Source organism: Panonychus citri, unplaced genomic scaffold (assembly GCF_014898815.1).
Source record: "Panonychus citri isolate SS breed McGregor unplaced genomic scaffold, ASM1489881v1 Contig00124, whole genome shotgun sequence".
Classification (NCBI taxonomy): domain Eukaryota; kingdom Metazoa; phylum Arthropoda; class Arachnida; order Trombidiformes; family Tetranychidae; genus Panonychus; species Panonychus citri.
Genome location: NW_026515529.1, coordinates 280978 through 303630, shown reverse-complemented (window position 1 = coordinate 303630; position 22653 = coordinate 280978). Strand labels below are relative to the sequence as shown.

General features: G+C 30.5%; 2 protein-coding genes across 2 annotated transcripts; both read left to right on the top strand.

Annotated features, from left to right (window-relative positions):
* Window positions 1–61: 61 nt before the first annotated feature.
* LOC128390617 (substance-P receptor-like) lies at window positions 62–21513 on the top strand. Its single transcript, XM_053350360.1, has 3 exons — window positions 62–1015; window positions 16709–17069; window positions 19558–21513. The coding sequence occupies exons 1-3, from the start codon at window positions 420–422 to the stop codon at window positions 20752–20754; spliced, it is 2154 nt and encodes a 717-aa protein (XP_053206335.1). The 5' UTR covers window positions 62–419; the 3' UTR covers window positions 20755–21513.
* LOC128390615 (uncharacterized) lies at window positions 7615–14061 on the top strand. Its single transcript, XM_053350358.1, has one exon. It carries the CDS (start codon window positions 11208–11210, stop codon window positions 13845–13847), a length of 2640 nt encoding a protein of 879 aa, XP_053206333.1. The 5' UTR covers window positions 7615–11207; the 3' UTR covers window positions 13848–14061.
* Window positions 21514–22653: the final 1140 nt, after the last annotated feature.

Sequence of the window (22653 nt, the reverse complement as noted above, 5' to 3'; positions counted from 1 at the left end):
AGAAAAGTTCTTAACTTTTCCTCGAATTTCCGTTTTCGAAAAAAATGAAGAAAAAAACAAGAGAAAAAAGTTCTAAACATTATAAAAGTAAACATAGAATCATAAGTTCGATATGATGTTCAAGAAAATCAACAGTTTCCTTTTCATAAGAATTCATGTAATAATCATGAGGAAGAAAAAAAAATTCCACCGAAAAAAGTTCTAACTAAGAGTTTGCTCGAAAGTGAGAGAGAAAAAAAAGTTCTAAGCATCGACTCAATTCGAGAAGGAAAATATAAATTCTCAGTTCAATGATGTTCAGTAAATCGTTCAGTCGATAATCATCCTCATCATCGTTCTCATTATCATGTTGATCATCAACTAACAATTTAAACGCAGTTTCTTAATCATTTAGTGATTAATTTTGCCCAAAGATTCAAATGATTAACAGAAATTTAACTTTTCCAACAAGCGTAACAATTAAAATCCAATCAACAACAACAAAACCAGCAACTTTAACTACCAATGGATTAATCAATTTAATAATCAACACAACTTCTTACAATTACTTAACAACTGATTCTCAAGTGATTAGTGAAAATGATGATAATCAAATTAACTCTAATGAACAAATCAATGAAAACCTTTTTATTGAATATAATCAAAGTGATGAATCAAATTCAACGATAATCACAGATCCTGAATATCTTGATTTCACTCAGATTAATTTGATTTGTTCAATATTCATCATCCTCTATTTAATTGTGATCATTTTTTCACTGGTTGGCAATTTAATTGTAATCGGAACCGTTATTTTTAATCGTAAGATGCAAACGGTTGTTAATTATTATATTGTTAATTTAGCAATTTGTGACTCTCTGGTTGGATTTTTCGTCGCACCAATTAAGCTAATTGAGTTAATTGCTCCACCATCATGGTCAATTCTCAACGATGACCTTTGCACTGCTTTGCTTTACCTTCAAACGGTCATCGTATTCACCAGTGTATTAACATTGGTGGCGATTTGTTTTGAAAGGTAATTAAATCAATCACTTACTTATCCTCAACAATTAACCCTTTTCCCAATGTTTTCATTATTTACAATTCACTAATCACTTACTTGATTAACTTTTTTAATCGGACACTTTTGGTGTGAATGAATTTTAACTTTCATGAGATAATTTTGATTAATCACTATCATAATTTTGACACTTTAGTTATTTAAATTGTTGCTATTACGATTTACTGGTTAATCAGCTGATTTGTATTTAGATTGTATTATTATAATTAATATGATTAACTGATTATTGTTCATTGACACTGATTAAGAAACAGATTTTTGACTCGATTTGGTCAACAATTACATTCAATCAATTCATTGACCTTGTTGATATCAACAACAGTATAAAAAAAAATCAAACTAATTGCTGACAATCAAATGGATACAAAGGTTTCAACAATCATCTTCAGCTTGATTAAGCATAAAGATGATGGTGATGATTAAATTTAATTTAGTTCTGCCATCATAGACTGTTGATTACTCGTATAATCGTTAAATTGTTGACAATTTATTGATCACCATTAGTTTATCATCATGATATTGTTACATCATTTCATCAGTTTATTATTAGTTCCGGTGATCAAATGATTAAATTGTTAATCATCATAAATATTATTACGATGAAAGTTATTTTCATCTAAATTTGATTATCCATATTATTAGTTAACTGATTGCGATTCCATGTTGATTATCATTTATAATGATTAAATTTAATTGATTAGCACCTTTTCCCATTCCCTTTAATCACAATCAGTAAATTGTTGTGACATGTTTCTTATTAGTTGTTGATTAAATAATTTTCTGTTCTGACATTGAAAACATATGATTAATGGTCTTAATTGTCAACCTTATGGTTGATTAACTGATTAACTGATTAACTGTCATAATTGTGACCGTCTTGACAAAAATCTTGTACCAATTAATTGTTTTTGATTAATTTGATTGTCAAAAACAAAATGTTATTACTAATCAATGAGACGATTAAGTTTATGTTTTTAATTTGGTTCAATTTCATGATCATTTTCAAATCATTAAGTTAATTGTTGCTGTTCAATTTTTCTTAATCGTTGGCATTATTATTATTTAATTGTGGTTTAGGTTTAATTGTTTTCATATTAATATATGAAAACCAGTTGACAGTTAACAGATTATAATCAAAATTAAATATCCTTAGACTGAAATAATATTAATCAAATTTGATTGACATTTTCAATTGTCTTACTATTATGATTAACTTTAAGTCTGGTTGGTCAAACAATTTAACAACAATCAACGAAGACACAATCAATATTAACAGTAACCAATTATTACAATTTAGTGACCCAATTTAACAACATTGATCAACAATCTAGATAAACAATTTTTAATTGCAATACAATTTAAACAGCAAGACCAGAGTAACATGTAAACAATTTGATTAACAATTAATAACTGTGATCATTTTTAAACCATTAACTCAATTGCTAACTAAACTTTAATCACTTTTCTTAATCATTTCTTGATCATCAGAGTTAACAAAAAATTCAAATCAAATCAATATATTTACATTTATTGACAATCAAATGTTGTTGTTGTTGTACAATTACAATCAACATCGGAAGGAAAATTTAATTAAAACTAATTGAATGACAGGAATCATGTTTTTCATCATAAATTGTGATTAAAATGATAAACAAATTGTCTTCACAATCAACTTAATGATCAATAAATTAACTGAAAAATAATCTTCCCCCTCTAATAATCAACTTTAATTACAATTAACTTTCACCCAAACATTGATAACCTTTAACCAAGTTGTTGATTATTGTAGAGTGAAATTAAATTGTTGATATTTAATTGAAAACAAATCTCTCGAAAGAGTTGATTAACCTTTGACAATTACCAACAATTAAGGGTTGAATCAACTTCTTATATTAATATTGATTGACGAAAAAAAATTCCAAGTTCGAGAAAAAAATTCGTAACTTTTTGATTTGTTACCATGGAAACTTAATTGTTAAAGGTTAACACAATTTCTAAATATCAATTAACTGGTAGATGATAATGATGAGTAGAATAACAATTAATTAGTTGATTAGTTGGAATATCAAATATTAACTGTGAGAAAAGCTTGATTACCTTGGGATAATTAAACTAATAATGATAATGAAAATTAATCAACTCCAATGTTTACATTGATTTTATTAATCATAATTAAATATCAATCCCTGCCAATGATAATGATCAGTTTACATTCATAATGATTAAACATTTTCCAAACAATTAACCTATCAAATCAATGTAATTAAGTATATAATAATTGATTATGATTAAGGTTGGAAAAAAAATAAATGGTAACAATTTACAATTGTAAGGGGTGTAACTCATAATGTTCCCTCTTAACCTTATTTTGTCATTCTTTGCCATACAAATCAACTCTCTCTTTCCCCTTTTTAATCATGTTATTATTATTGTGCAATACATTACAGTATTTCCGTTTCCTTTGCAAACTCCTTAAATACTTCATCATCCTTATCATCATTGATCACTCAGTATCAATTACTTGATCCTCAGTCACTTCTCACCCCACGTATAATTAACTACAGTTAGTCCCATCTTTACTGTTTCCTCTTTATTACTAATCTACACGTTTTCCTATGAAACCTTTAATTGTTACATACGCCAGAATATTTATATCAATAAATTAAAATTGGGTAAATAATTAATTGTTATTTGTTACTCAATGAAGAGTGGAATTAATTAAGAAGATCCGACCCTTTAGAGTTCTTGTCAAGTCTCTTACAAATGGTGGAGATGCCGGTTCTTGTTTTTTCCCCCTCCCTTCATTGTTACTACCTATAGACTACAGAGCGATCGCTTTGGGTCAATTTCCTTTTCCTTTTTCCTCTGTGTCTATTTGGAAACGTGTTTTCAACGTGGTGATAGTTCAAATTCATACCGTTTGTTAATTAAGCTTTAAGCTTTTGTAAATTGTGTCTTGTGATAAAATAACTTTATGTCTGATCCAACATCATTAACTGATCCAACATCATCTTCAGAACAAATCCTTGATCTCTCCGAACAATCTAATCAACAGTTATTAGAGTCTATTTTTCCTCCAACACAACAACTTGCTCTTCCAACATCACCATCATCTTCATCGTATTCATCAACCAACAGCACTCACACTCTTGTTGTCAATACCACAATGTCTCATCAGATCACTGCAGTAGATTGGGCCTCAAATGACGCCAACAAGATCATCTTTCAACGAGCAGTCGGTATACCCGCTGACTCAAAACCTAATATCCTCGCAAAAAGAGTGAATCAAGCAATAATCTCGATGGCTCTTCATCACGAAGCCATTAAAGATAAAAGTGATTTCAAAAAAGATACCTTATTCAACGAAAAATGGTTGGAATGCCCAACCCTAATGAAACAACTTAGATCTGCAGGTATGACTGAAAAACATATTCAGCTTCTAATTAAAGCTCAAGCTTTCAGAGGTAAGACACTTTGTGCTTCAGATTTAACAGAATTTCTTCCTGATCAAAGGAAAATTTATCTTAAATTGGTTGAACCATCTAATAGCGTTTTTGAAGATTTCTCTAGTGAAGAAGAAGATGATGAAGAAGAGAATCCTGAACCCAATTTCTTCAATTCTGAGTCAGAATCTGAAATAGATTCAATTCCGCTTAACAGGGTTAGGACAAGGTCAAGTAGAAAACCTAAGGAAAAACCAGTTGTTATTACTAACGCTTGTTTATCCTGGGAAACAATTCAATTTCCCTTCGCCAATTCAAACCTCAGTTTGAACACTTGGTTAAATGAAATTGAAAATAAAATCTTTTGGAAAGATCTGAATAATAAGGATAGTATTCGTGCTTTAGGTGTAAATTTACCTCAACATATGAATGCTTCGCTGAGAAAGTGGATAGAAGAGGATCGGAAGATCTCATTTAAAGATCTTTGTTCCCGTCTTCGATCAACTTACATCGGTAAGCAAGAAAAATCAAAAGCTTTGTCAGAATTTTATAATTCAGAGTTCAAAAAAGGAACTGATGTTATTAAATACATCGAGAAGTTCAAAGCTTTAGCCCGAACAATTAACCCTAAGATAGATGAAAGATCAATCGCCTTGTGTATTGTTTTTACCCTTCCTCCTAAGCTTAGATTCAAATTATCTCATGATAGTAGCTACGAAACAATTGATCAAATTGGTGAACAAATGTCTAAATGGAATGATTCCCCTGTCAAAAGTAATGAAACCTTTCCGTCTCCTACAAATAGTAGAAGACTCTTTTCTAAGTCTAATAACGCTTCTAGACCCCAAGGTACTTCAACGACTTCGACAAACTCTCCCCCATCAACAAACAACACCAACAATGACAATCAAGCGCAAAGGAGATCAAATCAACAAAGAAACAACAATCGCAACTCTAATTATCAACAAAGACAACGTTCCTCAAGTAAAAGAAACTACAATACAAACAACAACGGTACTGACACTAAATGTGAAAAATGTGGCAAAAGTGACCATGTCACAAATGATTGTAACGCTTCAAATCGTGATAATTCATCAGCTTCAAACGTTCAATCGCATTTCCATATGGGAAACTCCGCTGCTCATCAAGGTAATCCTACCGACCCGTTAATTAATATTTCGATCGAAGATAATCCAAATATTAAACAATTAAGAGCAATGGTAGACTCAGGCGCTGGTACATCTTTAATCAAAAAAGATATCGCCGATCGTCTCAATTTAAAGGTTTATTATAAACCAATCAATTTTTTCGGTTTACATGGTAATTCAAAACCCAAACCGTGTATTGGTGTTACTCAAATCTACGTAAAAGTTTGGCCTGATTATTTTAAAGGATCAATTCGATTATATGTATTCGACGATCTGCTCTACGATATGATACTGGGACACAATTTCATGTTCCTTACTTCAACATCGATTCTCTCTGCTCCTCAAGGTCAATTTGTGATACAACGTCATGGTGAACCAATGAAAGTATCAATGCGCATACCTGGACCTTCAACATGGAACTATTTATTTAACCAAGCTTTTCCTCGTATTTTCGGAAAACAAATCTGTTTTTCATCCGAGCCCTTCATCAACACCAACATCATCATCTTCTCAAATCCACACCCATCATCAAATTGCAGTTGATGGACAGGCATCGAACGGAGTCCGAGCGGTCTCACTTGATGAACCTGATCCACCACCTCAATTCTGGGCCATGATGGCAAATCACATCTCTGAAGTCGATTACGATAAACAAATCATCAAAAGAAAGATAGATCAGAGAAGAGAAGAATTTCCTGAAGCAATTTTAGATTTTCAGCAAGAAATAAGAAAAGGAATCTCGAAAGATTTAACTACAGCCGAACAGAAAGCAATGAAAGACTTTCTCACAGATAATCAGAACATCTTCAGTCGTCACAAGTATGATTTAGGCGCCGTTTCACCTGATATCGTGGACATCAAGATTGACATTGGACTAAATCCTGTTCCTCAATGTAGACCATATCGTCTAGGTCCAAAGAAGCGAGAGATACTCGACGCGAAAATCAAAGAGCTGTTAGATAACGATATTATCGAACCCTCTAATTCTCGTGGTGGTTCCCCTGCTTTCCTTGTTCCGAAACCAAACGGTAGTTGGCGATTGGTTACCTCTTTTCAAGAGTTAAACGCATTGTGTCGAACTCGACAATACCCCATGCCTAATGTTGATGACCAAATACAGGCGCTAAATGGATACAACTATTTCATCACTATCGATCTTGCCCAAGGGTTTCATCAAATTGTTTTGAGACCTTCTGAACGAGATAAAGTGTCGTTTGTTACTGAAGTCGGTTTATACCGTTATAAAAGATTACCGATGGGATTGGCCGATTCTCCTGCTTACTTTCAAGAATTTGTTAACAGAATTCTAGGTGATATGCTGTACAAGAGCTGTCTTGCTTATATAGACGACGTAATTATATTTGGAAAAACATTTAATGATTTACTCATCAACGCTAAGAAAGTATTCGATAGGTTATCTCAATATGGACTGAAAATACAATTAGCTAAATCTCAGTTTGGCCACAAAGAAGTAAAGTTCCTTGGACACATTATTTCCGGAACTTATATTCGTCCAGACCCTAGCAAGGTCGAAAGACTCAAACAATTTGAGCCTCCTCGAGATATTAAAGCCCTACAGTCTCAACTTGGACTCTTCAACTACTTAGCAAAATTCATCCCAAATTACGCCACTCTCGCTTCAGATCTATTTGCTCTTTGTTCCAAAAGGAACGGTAAATTTAAATGGCTTCCTAAACATACAGCGATATGGAAACAAATAAAAGAAGCCCTGATAAAAGATTGCGAATTATGTCAATTCGACCCTCACAAAGAACATAAACTAATGGTAGACGCAAGTTCCATCGCCGTGGGTGGAATGTTACTCCAATTAGAAGACGGAAATTGGAGACCAGTTAGTTATTTCGGTAAAAAATTAGCCAAGCATCAACTTGCTTATACAATAGTATTACAATAGTAGCTGGTCAACTCAACAAATAAAATTAGATGAACATTGTGACGACGATGACATCCTGGCAATCGAAACTAATGAGCTTAATGATAACAAATTAAAATTTGTTCTGTTGGCGAAACAAATTTCCAAAGAAATTGCTCAACAAACTGGTAATCCTGATTTATTCAACTTCACAACAATTGAAAAATTCATTCTTACTGCGAAGAAACCAGTTCTCTCCAAAGGAGAAAAAGATATTAAACAAGCTCAAAGTGAAGACAATTTCTGCCAACAAGTTAAACAACAATTAAAAGAGAATAAGTTAACCAACAAATTCATCGAGAGACAAGGAATAATCTACAGAAGAAGAAAAGAACAAAAAATTGCGATTGTTCTTCCTGAGTCATTAAAAGATCGAGTCTTCAACGCTTACCATGATGAACCACTTGGAGGTCACTATGGGTTCAGACCTACTTTAAGGAGGATTAAAGAACAGTTTTGGTTTCCTCTAATGGAAAGTTTCATCAGAGAAAAATGCTCGACATGTGAAACATGTTTAAGTTATAAACATAAAACAACAAATGACGAGAGACCCAGAATGATGCCCATTCCCGATAAACCGCTACAAAGAATTCAAATTGATGTAGTTGGCCCTTTTCCTGCATCATCTAAACAAAACAAAGTCTTGTTTACCTGTATTGATTATCTCACAAAATTTTGCTTTGCTAAAGCTTATCGTAATCAAACTCATAGAGAGTTTATTCATTTCCTCGATTACATTACTCAATTCGTTGGTTTCCCCGAAGTTATACAAACAGATAATGGTGGATGTTTCGTTCATAAATTTACTAAAGAATATATGAAAGAAAAAGGAATTAAACATATATTCTCAACTGCATTTCGTCCTCAAAGTCAAGGAGCAGTTGAAAGATTAAATGGAATTCTCGGAACGAGAATTAACATGTACACTCTCAACAAAAGAGATTGGGATAAAGAAATACCTTCAATCATCCTTTCATATAATTCAACACCAAAAGAATCATTAAAAGCATCACCTTATCAACTTCTCTTCAATTTAAATCCACGCATTCCAGTTGAAAATCAACTTGATCTACCCTCAAATAGTCATCCAAGCAACGATATTAATCAAACAAGAGAAGAAGTTAAACTTTCCATCATCAAGAATCAAGAGGAAAGATTGTCAAAAACACCAATCAAAGCACCACCTTTTAAAGTCGGAGAGTTTGTTAAAAAGTCAATTGAAGCACCCGATCTTAAGGTAGGAAAAAAGTTAACTCCTAAATTCAAGGGTAGATATATAATTATTGATGTTAAAGATAGTTGTGCTAAAATAATAGACACGTTAACACAAGAGACAGAAATAGTAAATTTCAAGAGATTAAAACGTATCCTAAATCGTCTAGAGAGAAAGTAACAGAATCAGTAAGCAATTCAGAGCAAGCAATCGATCAATTTAAACTAAATTCAAGTCAATAATTAACATTTTAAACAAAAAGAATGAGGAAGAATTTTCAATTATTTTCATAATTGTAAATTAAATCTATTAATTAATTTGAAAAAATTAATTACAACTCGACCAAGTTCAATCGAACTCAAGTCTTGTCAAATCTAACTCCCCCTAGCGAAGACATTTTAAGACTTTAACCGATCGGTTAGAAGTCTTAACCTTTCACACCTTTGATTTTCTTAATAGAAAATTTTAATTGATTCCATTCATTGTTCCAATTGCCTTTAGTTTTCGTAAAATAATTTCCTTTTACTTGAATCACCATCATCCACAAATTTTCATAATTCAGTCAAGCTTGGATCGATCGATCCAAAAGCTCAACTAAATCAACCTGAAAGATACAAAGAACAGAATTAGTATAAAGTCAAATTACCAAGTAGATCCATTTCACTTGCTTACCGTCACACTAAGTTTTCAGTTAGATCGACCGATTTAAGAAAACTAAGTTTCTCCCGCTTCTTTCACAATTAGTTAACCAGTTAACTCAATTCAGTTTCTTATGAATAGTGAAAATAGAAGAGATTCTTCATCCAGTGTCATCATTGAAAACATGTCAGTTCCTAATCCATTTAATCAAAGCGAAAGTTTCAGCGCTAATGAGGAAATTCGTGGTCATTTGATCAACATCAATTTAAACAAATCCATCGTCATGAGAAGAGTTAAACAAATTGCTGAGCTTCAGTCTCTTATTAGAAGAACCAAACGTGAACTTCTTCACATAAAGAAAAATACTGCTGCTAGGAAAACAGTTGTGAAAACTCTGCAGATATTGAAAAAGAAAAAGCGATTTCAATCTATTGAGGATTTAGCGGAAAAAGATCTTTTTCAAAATTGGTCTTATATCGATACCTCAGGTCTTAGAACTGCTGACGATGCTCTCTTCACCTTCCTCAAGAATAATAATTATGTTTCAAATGAAACTCCTGTTAGAGAACAAATTTCATCTTCTGACACAACAGATACTTCCACTGATGAAGACACTTCAGAAAATCCAGGATTAGGTCCTCTTTTCCAATAAATTCATTTTAATTCAATTCATTTTCATGATTCTCTTCAACAGTTTAATTCATTAAAATAAACCAATTTGATAAAGAAACTAATCTATGTGTGATTCTAATCTAATTCTATCTTTCGATCGATTGATTTAAACTCTATGGATGGTTCACTAATTTTTGATTTTTCAACAGGCAAAGACTGAAAGCCAAGCGATCGATCGATCGAAGCTTTCAGATCTTAATTAACAAGGTAAAGGTAAATTTCTAATTAACGCACAAATTGTCTTCAATTGAATTAATTAGGGAAGAAAAAGATTAAAACAAAAGAAAATTAATCTAAATTGTTTCATTTAAAACTATTTTAAGCTGAAGAAAAAGCAAATCTTGAAACACTTATTCTTATTTAGAATACTAATTAAATTAGATTTAGACAAATTTAAACGATACTAAACATAATCAATTAAATGTTTATAAACGAGTTAATCACAATTTAAATGATTAGAAATCAAATTTAATTAAAATAAGATAATTAATCAAGACCGATCGGTCTTTGATCAAAAATCTAATCTTATTCTAATCACTTTCCCTCTTCTTCCTTTGTTTTATTCTAAAAAGAACATCTTTTGTTCTATTCTCTTTAAGCTGCTCTCCCATTGGCCAATTAATTTTCTAAAGTGCCATAGTTACCCTTTCATTTCCATTTCCGTTTTAACTGTTGACCAAAGAGTCACATTTTTTTTCTCTCTCTCTCACTCTTTTAGTATAAATATAATTTGAATTTTCTCTCTCTTTTATTCAATTATTTTTCTTTAATTGTTTCAATTAATTGAAACATTTGTGTCTCAACAACAATTTATCTCATCAATAAGACTTAGGACCGATCGGTCCAAGTCCAATTGTTTGAATCTTCCTTCTCTTTCTCATCATTTGAGTCATCAGATTATTGCTTGTGAAACTTATTGTTTAGGTGTTTTAATCAATAAGAACATTTTAATTAACATTGGTGATTAGAGACCAATTTATTTGTAGTGATCTGATCAACTTTATTCCGTCAATCAATCGTTTAATAGACTAAGACCGATCGGTCACAGTCCATCATCGATCACTCGATCACCGAGTTCAACTCATCGATCTCAATCATCATGCCAGAGTTTTTATCATCTCAATATAAATCATCTGAAGGAAATGGTATAAGCAGATATCCGGTTGCCTTATTTAAAGATTTAATAAGAGAAAAAATACTCAAAAGAGTTAATGTTAATGAACGAATCTTCAAGGTTGTGGAAACTAAAGTAATACCCGCGCCTGGTCTTATCGATGCAAATAACATCGATGTTGAACAAAGAGAAACTTGTCTCTTATGTTGTCAAATGGCAAGATTTGGAATTGGATGTTCACGATGTGAGTCAGCTTATTGTGGTCATTGTGCCTATTACCTGGTCTTGATTCGAAAATGTCTACTAAATCTACCAATTATAACGGATCGAAAACTATTAACTACGAACAAGGAAAACTTTATTTGTCTCAATCCTGATTGCTCATTCGAAAATAATCCAGTCCATTTGGTTAAACTTGATGAAACTGTTAGATTTTGTCTAAAGATTAAGAAAGTTAAATGTATTTACATTGATTGTAAATTCATTGGTGATTATGTTGAAACATGTAATCATATAAACTCATGTACAATTAATGGCGATTATCGTGTTAACACTGATAATCTTGGTGAGATATTTACTAATCCAGTTGAACCTTTATTTCCTGACGAGTACAATACAATTCATTTCTCGACCGTATTGAACAAAACAAATGATCCCATCAAAGAACGTCAGTTAGAGCTCATTCAATTGTATCACAATCGGTATACCGAATCGATAGCTGATATTGACGAAATCTTTGCTGATATCGAGAAAACCCGAGAAGAATATGGATTAAAAAGAAATTCACCTTTCTCAGTTATCACATCTGATCCGAAGAAATCAAATCCACCTTCTCCTTCACCTTTCTCATCCTCGTCGTCGTTCACTCTACCTCAACCATCTCAACCATCACACTCAACAACCATCACCAACAAATCTTCAAAACTTTCATCATCATCATCATCAGATAATTTACCTTTATATTGGACTACAGAAGAAAAAGATCAATATAAGAAAGATCTTGAATCAGTTTCAAAGACAATCAGTGAATTTGATGCAATTAAAAGAGCTAAGAAAAGAGAAAAAGAAAAGCTCAGAAAACAGAGACAAAAAGCAAATGCAACTTATGTTAATGCTCCTGATGTTCCTAATATTGTTTATTCCTCCTCCGACATCCGTTATCGTTCAAATCAACAACCAAATATTAATCAACCTGCAAAACCATCAACAATTCCTCAGACTATCGATCGATCGATCGAGGTCCATCGTCAAAATGATTTACATCGTTCAAGAGATGATCAATCTTCAAACTCATCAAAATCAATCTATCAATCGATCGATCGAAACCGATCTCAACAAATTAATCCATCGATTGAAAAATCAATTTATAATTACAAAACAACTGAACCAATCATTAAACCAGTTAAATACATTATACCATATGTTCATCCTGCTCATCATTCAACACCAGAACCTATCATTTGGCCTGATCAACAATTACCACAACCATTTAAATTACCAGTAATTCCTGATATTCCTGATGCCGATGGTTATAATCCATCGATGACTCCATGTCCTCAACCAAAAAGCCGTGAAAGTTTTAAAACTGCAAAAGACGCACGACATTGGAGATGGCGATCGAAAAACAAAGTCAAAGTTTACGATTATAAACGAAGCCAAAGAAATAGAAAATATTTAAATCTCAAACATGCAATTTCAATGAAATCGATTCATCACATGTTACCTCCAAAACATTTAGTCGAAACTATCACTCAAGCTGCCGTTGATTTGGACAATCAAAATATTAAATGTTGTGCCATTGACACTGAATCAATTCAAATCAACATGAAAGATGGAAAAATTAGACATGCCCCATGTTGGATCTCAATTGTTGATGCCTCTGGTAATGTTGTTTACAATGAATTTGGTCGACATCCTAAATCTTCAGTCTTCGATTTCAATACTCGATTTCATGGACTAACTTGGCAAGAGTTAAAAGATGCACCAAAGTTTAAGCAAATTCGAGCAGAAGCTATTGCTGTTCTTCGTCGTTACGACAGAATTATTGTTTCAAATCAAACAGTTGATTTTGTAAATTTATTCATCTCTCCATCTGATCATTTGGAACTTTTACCAAAAATTATTTGCGTCTCATCATATTATTCATGTCGCGCAAAACCAGATGAAGCCCTTGGACTTAAATACATTTCATTTTTACTTCTCAACACAATTATCCAAGAGAAAGAGCACTCACCAATCATTGATGCCGCTTTCACCATGTACAGTTATTTATTGGATTATAAGAAAATTGAATTCGTCCGAGAAGACAATTTAGTCCATGGCAATGGTACTCGAAGAGTAAATGGTTATTTACAATATAACTACCCAAAAAATATGAATATGGCCGTTTTATTGCACGCAGTTATGGAAGAGATCGAGGATTGGCCTTTACAATTAAAACTTCATCCATATATGACAAAAGCAAAGAAAGAGGAAGCAACTGAATTAACCAAATACCAATTTTCGGATTTTATTTTTCCTATCAAAACTGTTAATTCCCTTCCTCCTCCGTATACCTTTAATCGGGAACTTCTTCGTCCGTTTAGACGACTGTCAACCCGATCAAGAGTCGACGAGCCGCTTTAGTTCGGGGCTCTGTAAGGGGTGTAACTCATAATGTTCCCTCTTAACCTTATTTTGTCATTCTTTGCCATACAAATCAACTCTCTCTTTCCCCTTTTTAATCATGTTATTATTATTGTGCAATACATTACAGTATTTCCGTTTCCTTTGCAAACTCCTTAAATACTTCATCATCATTATCATCATTGATCACTCAGTATCAATTACTTGATCCTCAGTCACTCACCCACGTATAATTAACTACAGTTAGTCCCATCTTTACTGTTTCTCTTATTACTAATCTACACGTTTTCCTATGAAACCTTTAATTGTTACATACGCCAGAATATTTATATCAATAAATTAAAATTGGGTAAATAATTAATTGTTATTTGTTACTCAATGAAGAGTGGAATTAATTAAGAAGATCCGACCCTTTAGAGTTCTTGTCAAGTCTCTTACACAATTAACTATAATATTAAATAATCAATGTGAGTCTTGATTCTCAAAGGCAATTGATTGTTGAACAATTTAACCAATCTCAAAATGGTTAATTGTTGATTTAAAGGTTAAACATTGCCCGAAGACATTGATCACAATTTGACAACAATTTAAGTGACAATAAACATGACAAAGTTTAATAACATCAATATAATAATAAAATATCATCTTTGATATTAAGTAACAATTTTGATAACCTTGATTAAATCATCTCAACAATTTAATATCACCATTAATAATTAGATTCTGTCAAAGCTTAAATAATTTAACAGAAACTTATTCATGAATAATTTGATAAATTTAATAAATTTGCTTCCAAATAACTGGATTAGTTGATTGTAATAATAATAACATGGTTATCATGAGTTAATCATATTGATATTTTAATAACAATTTAATTAATTATCTTTCATTGAATTTCATATTGATTATCATGATAATCATTTGTTGATTAACTTTAACAATCAAAACGTTTAATTGGACTAATATGGTTTCTCATCGTCATCTTTTAATTGTTGTTAATCATTTCATTTTGATAGCAATTAATGGCTAGAATTGTGTATCGTTAATAATATTATTTGATTTCTGCTGATTACTTCAATTTAATTGTTATTGTAATTAACTTTTTTCTTACTCCATCTTAATTATTAGTTGACATTTTTGTCAATCTCAACAATTTAATTCAAGGAGTTTTTTTTTCATCTTAATTTAATTTAGTTCACTGAGTGGGTGATGATTATTATCAAAACGTAATTTATAATAATCAATGTGATACAATTTTAAAGTGCTGAATCAAAGTTAATTGTCATTGATTAACTGGCTGAGATTTTTAATTTGATTCAATGTAACAATTGATTCAGTTGACAGAATTGAATTAACATTAATCATAATCTATATATTAACATGATGAATTAATTACAATCAATCACAATTAGCTGCTCTTGGGATTGATTTAAATTGTTGTTGTTTGATGAAAAGATAAATCAACAATTGGATTAACAAATAGCCAATTGATTAATTTATCAAATTGAAAGTTGAATCATTTAATTGTTGACATTCAATAGTTTAATCATTAATAATTAAGGTAATTTTTGTATATCTGTGTAGGTGAAATCTTTGATTACCTTGATTAATTAATCACTTTTAAGATCAATGTTTTATTGGTTATAATCAATGTAACGGTTTTGATTAACTGTTGATTAATTTTGATTAATTAACTGTAACAATTTTTGATGATTAAAATTCAAATTGATTACTTGTTATCAAGTTGATTAACTTATTTGCTTTTTTAATTTCATAATTTAAACTCACATGTTCATCATTGATTAATAATTAGTTTGCTTAATTGTTCATTGATTAATTTTAATGATAATTAGTGGTGTTGAAAATAAATAATCAAGGAAATTAAGTTAATTAATTGTGTTTACTACTAAATACAAATGAAATTAATCAATTGCTTGAATTCATTGTTGATTAATTGTTGATCTTGATCTTGATGATTGGGATAAATTATTTACTTTTTCATTTTGGTAACAATTAAGTAACAATTTAAAAGTTGTTGGTGTATTTATATTGATATTTACTCAAGTGATTTGATTATTAACGATTAAAGTTAAATTGTTGATCTCTCCTTGAGCTAAATTGTTGAATATTTATATGAATTTCGTAATGATTTCAATTGATTTAAAATTAGTTATGATTAGTTGATTACGATTAGATTTTAATTTTAACAATTTTCCTTCCCTTTGCTAACATAATCAACTAATTGTCAATTTTTTTGCTTTATAATAAATATTCAATGTCAATCCTTAAATCATTAAACAATTTTTTCACCATTAAAAGTAACAAAATAGTTTAATTGTTGCCGATTCACAATTTAATAAGTTAATCATTTACCTAAACTCACAGTTAACTAAACAAGATGCAATAAATAATTAAAGCAAATTAAAAGTGACCAAATAACCAACCCAAATGATCAAATAAATTAGTTAATTTCATCAGAAAATATAACAATAATTTATGATAATTAGATAAGTTAAATTATCGAGTTGAATTTATTATCACAATTAACAATTAATTCTGGTTCCGGTTAATAGTTACAATTTAATTCCCATAAGAGAGGTGAACATGAATTCACTTGAAAAGCAATTGATCAGATTTAATAGAAAATCAATAAATTTCCACTTGAAAAGAGCAACAATTAAATCTCAATTAAATTGATTTCTTTTTCTAACTCTAAATTTCCATTGATTAGAAATCAATTTCTGTGAAAATAGTCCTTTCAATGTCTATTTTAACCTAAATTTCGTCAACGAATTAGTAACAACAACCTAACGATCGTTTTTACGTCGATTAACTTGAATTGTTTTCTTTTTTCTTTCCAGATATTTTGCCGTTGTTCATCCATTAACAAGTAGAATTCATCAATCTAAATCACGAACAATTAAAATTCTCCATGGTGTTTGGTATATTCCTCTAATAAGCGCAACCCCGTTTCTTATGCCATCAAAAGCAACACCCAATAGATTGACTTCCAACCTTGGAACCATCGAAAGGGTTACATGTTTCACTGAATTTTCCGCTTCCTTCCGAAGTAAATATTATACCTGTCTATTCATTTTCTTTTACCTGATACCATTAATCTTAATTGGTTGGACCTGCTATCAAATTGCTCGATGTTTAATCAAACAAACAATCCTCCAAAGAGAGGGTCTTCTCCGTCGACAAGAAATAAACCGTCGCAAGGTAAACTATCATAATATCAATCTAATACTTGAGTTTACAATCGTAATTGAGAAAACCTTTCCAACCATTTACTATCATTCTAATTATATATTTAGAATTATTTATTATATTGATATTATAAGGATAAATTTTCGTCTAATTGATTTTCTCATAAAATTGGTGATAATTCAACTTGCCCAGCATATACAGGGTATTATCCATTCACTTTATGTAGACCCAACATTTTGTTTATCCACAACCACCAACACTTTACATGTAACAATATATATTAAGCTTAATATTTACTTAATGGTTGTATTGTTTTAAGTATCATTTACATCGTGGGTGGATTGATGCTCATGATGGTGGTGATATTGATGATGATGATGATGATGATGATGATGGTGGTGGTGGTGGTGGTGGTGGTAAAGGTTAAGGTTAAGGTGGTTTTTGGATACCTTTTAACTTTGAGGTTCCCATTCAGATGATAAATTATGTTTTTCTCAATCCTTGTTTGCATTAGTATTTGTATTATATTGTATTACCGAAAGGTAATTAGATCAATCGAATCAGATGATTGTTGATTATATTGTATTACTAATGATTGAATTTATATATATTCCAATTCTGTTCATTAATCTGACAAAACTTTACTCTCATTGTTTAGTTTTAAATATTACATGATATTGATCATTATTTTTCGTTGATTGTTTACTATTTGTTTCTTTTCGTTGATTCGGTTGTTCATTCATCATGTTAATTGTTGATCTTTTCTTTTCTCATGTTCTATCCACCATCAGTTGGAATAATCAATCTATTCTTATTTTAATTTGATTCTTTCATCGGATGGATGGGAAACTTTTCCTTCTCTCTATCAATGGTTAGGTAATCATCTTGAGATTGATTATTTTATCTTGATCTACAATGGATTAAGGGAATTAGATGAACAATTTAATGATGATTTAGTTTGATCATCTTTTTCCTCTGTGGGTCCTTTTAATTTTTTTTACTTCTTCTCTTTGATTTAGTTTTACGATTATCTTGATAATCATTCAATTGTAAGGTAACTATAAATATCTAAGACTAGAATTATCTTGATCATCTATTGATTAATTCAGTTAGTTATTATTTTCGAGGGATTTTCTTGCTACTAATCATCATTTTCTATTAATAGTTAATTGTAGATGAACTGAATTAAAGTCAGAGAAAGAGAGTCAAAGTAAACTAAATGATCTGAAAGTTGATCGATTGACTTTAATTCAGATTGTTGATTGTTGATTTGATTACAGAATCAAATCAATACTTACATTGGATTTAAAGTTAGTTTTCAATTTCAGTGGAATTAAATTCTAATCAAAAGTTAACAATCAACAATCTCTATTGATGGAGAGCAATTTAAAATATTATTTAATCACTTTCTTTCCGATTGCCTGATTTATATAATCAGATAACAATTAGTAAATTGGAAATGTTTTAGCCTTCAATTGAAATTAAACTTTGCTTTTATGATTTAAATTGTTTCTCATCTGATCAATTATTATTTATTTTATTGGTTGATTGTGATTAATTAATCATATACACTAATCATTAATCAACCATTAGAATTGCGGAAAAATTTTAATTACTTTTCCTACCAAATTAATGGTAATATTTTCCTAATCATTTTTCATCTTAATTGTCCCAACTAATTTAGTTTATATCATCTTATTTTTGGACTAATTAATTAACCAATTGATTGACTATTCAATGTAAATTACTTTAATTGATTGTAACCACAACTAATTTAATTAAAGTTAATCGATACAAGTTTGTTGATTGAGTTTATATTTTGTTCATTTGATTGTTGTAACCATTAAATTGATCAACATTTGACAATTTGATTAAGATATTATTTACTTTTGATCTGTTAAATTGTTGATGATTAACAGAAGCACAATTAATCTTAACAATGAATATAAATCGTTGAAAAGGGTTAATTGTATTATTGATTGTAATCAATCATGAATATTTTTCCTTATTCATTTTTATAATTTCTTATAATCTTAATTGTTGATGTGTTAACATGATCATGAACTAAATCAGTTGGTCAATTGTATTAACAGTTAAAAAAAAAGGTAAAACCAAATCAAATCAAGATAATTTATAAACTATTATAATCTAACTAGTCCAATCTATTGACTTTCCTTTTAACAATTAAAAACAATAACAATTTACTTCATTTGTAATTGACCCGTTAATCTAAAATAGTTGATACAACAACCCACCCAACAATTAAACCCGAAAAATATTATTACCTTAACAATTAACAAATTGTAATTACCATTTTCATTTAGATTAGACATTGTTTTTGTTTTTGTGTTCACTTTTAATTGTTTCCAATTTGCAAACTTGAAATGATACAAATCAAATGAATTAGATCACAAAATGATTGAAGAGAAAATTTAATAATTGTAATTAGCATGAAACACTAATTGTTTTTAATTGTTTCTCTTTTCACAATTGTTATTAGATTGCAAAGATGATTCTGGTGGTTGTATTAGCATTTACCATTTCTTGGACACCCTATTTTCTGGTGACAATTGTAACCCAATATCAGAAAGTTAATTTCATGCATAAACATAATTACTTTTTCACAATGTTATCAATTAACTTATTCGCTTTCCTTAATTCCTCCGTTAATCCGTTCATTTATGTCCTAATGTCAACTCGATTTCGTCTTGGATTCACCAACATATTGAAGGTGTTACTTTGCGTTTCGACCCACGATGAGCTTGAAGAATCAGATCGAATCGTTTCCGGTGACCAGCCCCAGAACCAGGTGATTAGTGGTGGTGGTCAACCGATCGATCAACCAGATATGGTTAACCAAAGATCAGCATCAGAATTGGAAAGACAATTAACTTCCAACCCTGAGAATCAATTGACAGTTAACTTACCCTTTAATGGTAAACCAAATGAAACTTTGAAAGGTAAATTAACATCATTAGCCAAGTATCGATATCAATTAGTCCGATTTATTTGCGGACAATCTGTTAACCTGTCAAACGATTCGGGTCACAGTGAGTCCAGTCCGCCCGTTTCGGGCTATCTAACCGATAAACCCACCGAAGTGGCCGATGATTATGACGATGCTGGTGATAATCAGGGTAAAAGGCAACCAAACAATGATAATTATCAAGATGAAAAAGTAATTGAATCAAAATCTATTAATATTAATGAATCAATTGGTTTATTCAATCAATTACAATCTCAACTTGATCCGATTAATTGTTCAACACTATTTAAATCATCATCATCTTCCCCACCTCAGCCACAATCACCACCCACTTTACCGTTATCCTCAATCATCTCAAATTGTACCAAAGATCAACTTAATCATGGATCAATAATTAATCCAAATGAGATGATTATCTCATCTGAATTTGGACTTTTATCAAAACAACGTCGATACAGTGACAATTTACTCAATTGTGGTAATAATCAATTGACCTCAGTAATTGAGAAAGATCAAAATAATCAAGCTAATTATAAATTGTCCAACACTCCATCATCACCAAATCAATTGTTAATAATTAACCAATCAACATCATCATCCGCTAATTGTGCCAATAGTAAAAAAAGTAACATTAACAATAATCAATCTGGACCAGTTAATTATAATCGATCCAAATCAGAGCCACATTTTATTACATCAACCCAATTGTAATTAATCAACAATTAATTGTTAACCCAAAGAAAGTCAATTGTCTTTATAATGATTGCTAATTGTAATCAGCTACAATTAATGATAATATTTTCATCAATTCAAGATGATAATCTAATACAATGTAATTTAATTGATTGAAAGCTGATATTTGTTACTAATTTATATCAATTTAAAGCAAAATCTAAACACTAATTATATAAATTGTCAAATTATATTGATTAATGATTAATCAGTAATTTCCTATTGCCTGCTCTATGTAATTCACTTCAAGGTTAATCAACAATTGTAATCATCTCAATTAACTATTGTATATTCAATTGCCTTGATTGTTACTCTTTACATTTAATCATGTCCAATGTAATCAATAATCTGATGAAATCTGATTAACAATTATATTCATTAGAAAATAACTAATTGTAACAATTTGTTTTCTTTTGGGTTGAATTTTTTTGTTTCCCTTAATTTGATTGGGTTATTTTAATTATCATCGATAAGTATAAATATAAAACTGATAATCAGAAATGATTATCAATAAAAATCGGGTAATTGTAACAATCAAAAACGGCGTCGATCGGTTGATTACATCAACCAATATCATTAAGGAACAATTTGTTTTACTCTTTCGTTAATTTAGAATAATATTTATTATTGATTAGAATCAATAATTGATTGATTGTTAGAGAGGAAGAAAATTGATTACGAGAAACAAGTGAAAATTACCAGGAATAAATAGAAAATGAGTTTCCTGTGTTAACAGAATAATCAACAGCAATCATCTAATTACAATTTAGTCTGTGTAAAACCATTTACAATCAACGAGTTTTCAATCCTCTCTTCAATAGTTAATTGTTATCAAACAATTATCTCTGGTGATTAACATTTTTCTACGTTAATTCCAGTCTCGTTCAATGGAAAAGATTAAGATATTAATGTGATATTTTTGGTGATAATCGTTGATGTGTTGATAGTAATTTCAATTGTTACACTTAACTACTGCGCTGTCTGGCAATCAACACCATTAATGGTAAATTAGATTAAATCAACCATCAACTAATCTTCTTGATTCGATATTTATTAGTCTTTTTGTTTCTTTTTTTTTCCTCGAACTTTTTTCCCTTCGAACTTTTTTCCTCTCGATTCCCTTTCGACATTTGGATGTTCCCTTTGACCTAAAAAAAAATTTGAATTCTCGTCTTCGTCGTTGTTGTTTCCCTTGATGATGAACATGAGATGATAACAATAATTACTATTGTTCCAATGAATTTAGATGTAGAGGTTAATTGTTGAGAAGCACTTAGTTGATTTCCAAATGATTAACGAGTTACTTTTTCTCCATTCTCATTGTGAGTGCTCGTAGAGTTGACAAGTTGATTATTGTTTCAAATCAGTTTTTCAGTTGATCATTTAAGATTGTGTTCGATGGATCATTTGGTGATTAAAATTGATTCAGATTAATTGTTGTTTGTCTTTAGCCCATCGACTTGGCTTCTTTTTTTTATACTTCCAATATTGTAGCATCCAAATAAAGGTTAATCGAGTATGACTTAAGTTAACTACTCCTTAAGTATCAGGTCTTAATCACCAATCTATTTCCTATTTGATTCTCTTTCTTTCATTTACTGTTTTTTTTTCCAGAGATAATCGGATAATCTTTATGAGAGAGAAAAGTTGATTCCATGTGACATCAGAATTGATCACAACTATTATCTGATAATTCATTGGTTTTATTTAATCAAACGTAAAGATCGATATAACTACGAAATCGCAACTTAGATTGATAATATACTCTCTTTCAATTCTTGATTCTTGATTGATGATTTAACCAATTTGATTGACAGTGAGAGAGAGAGAGAGGGGGGGAGAGCTGGATTAACTCTCTCATTCATACTTCATCTCACT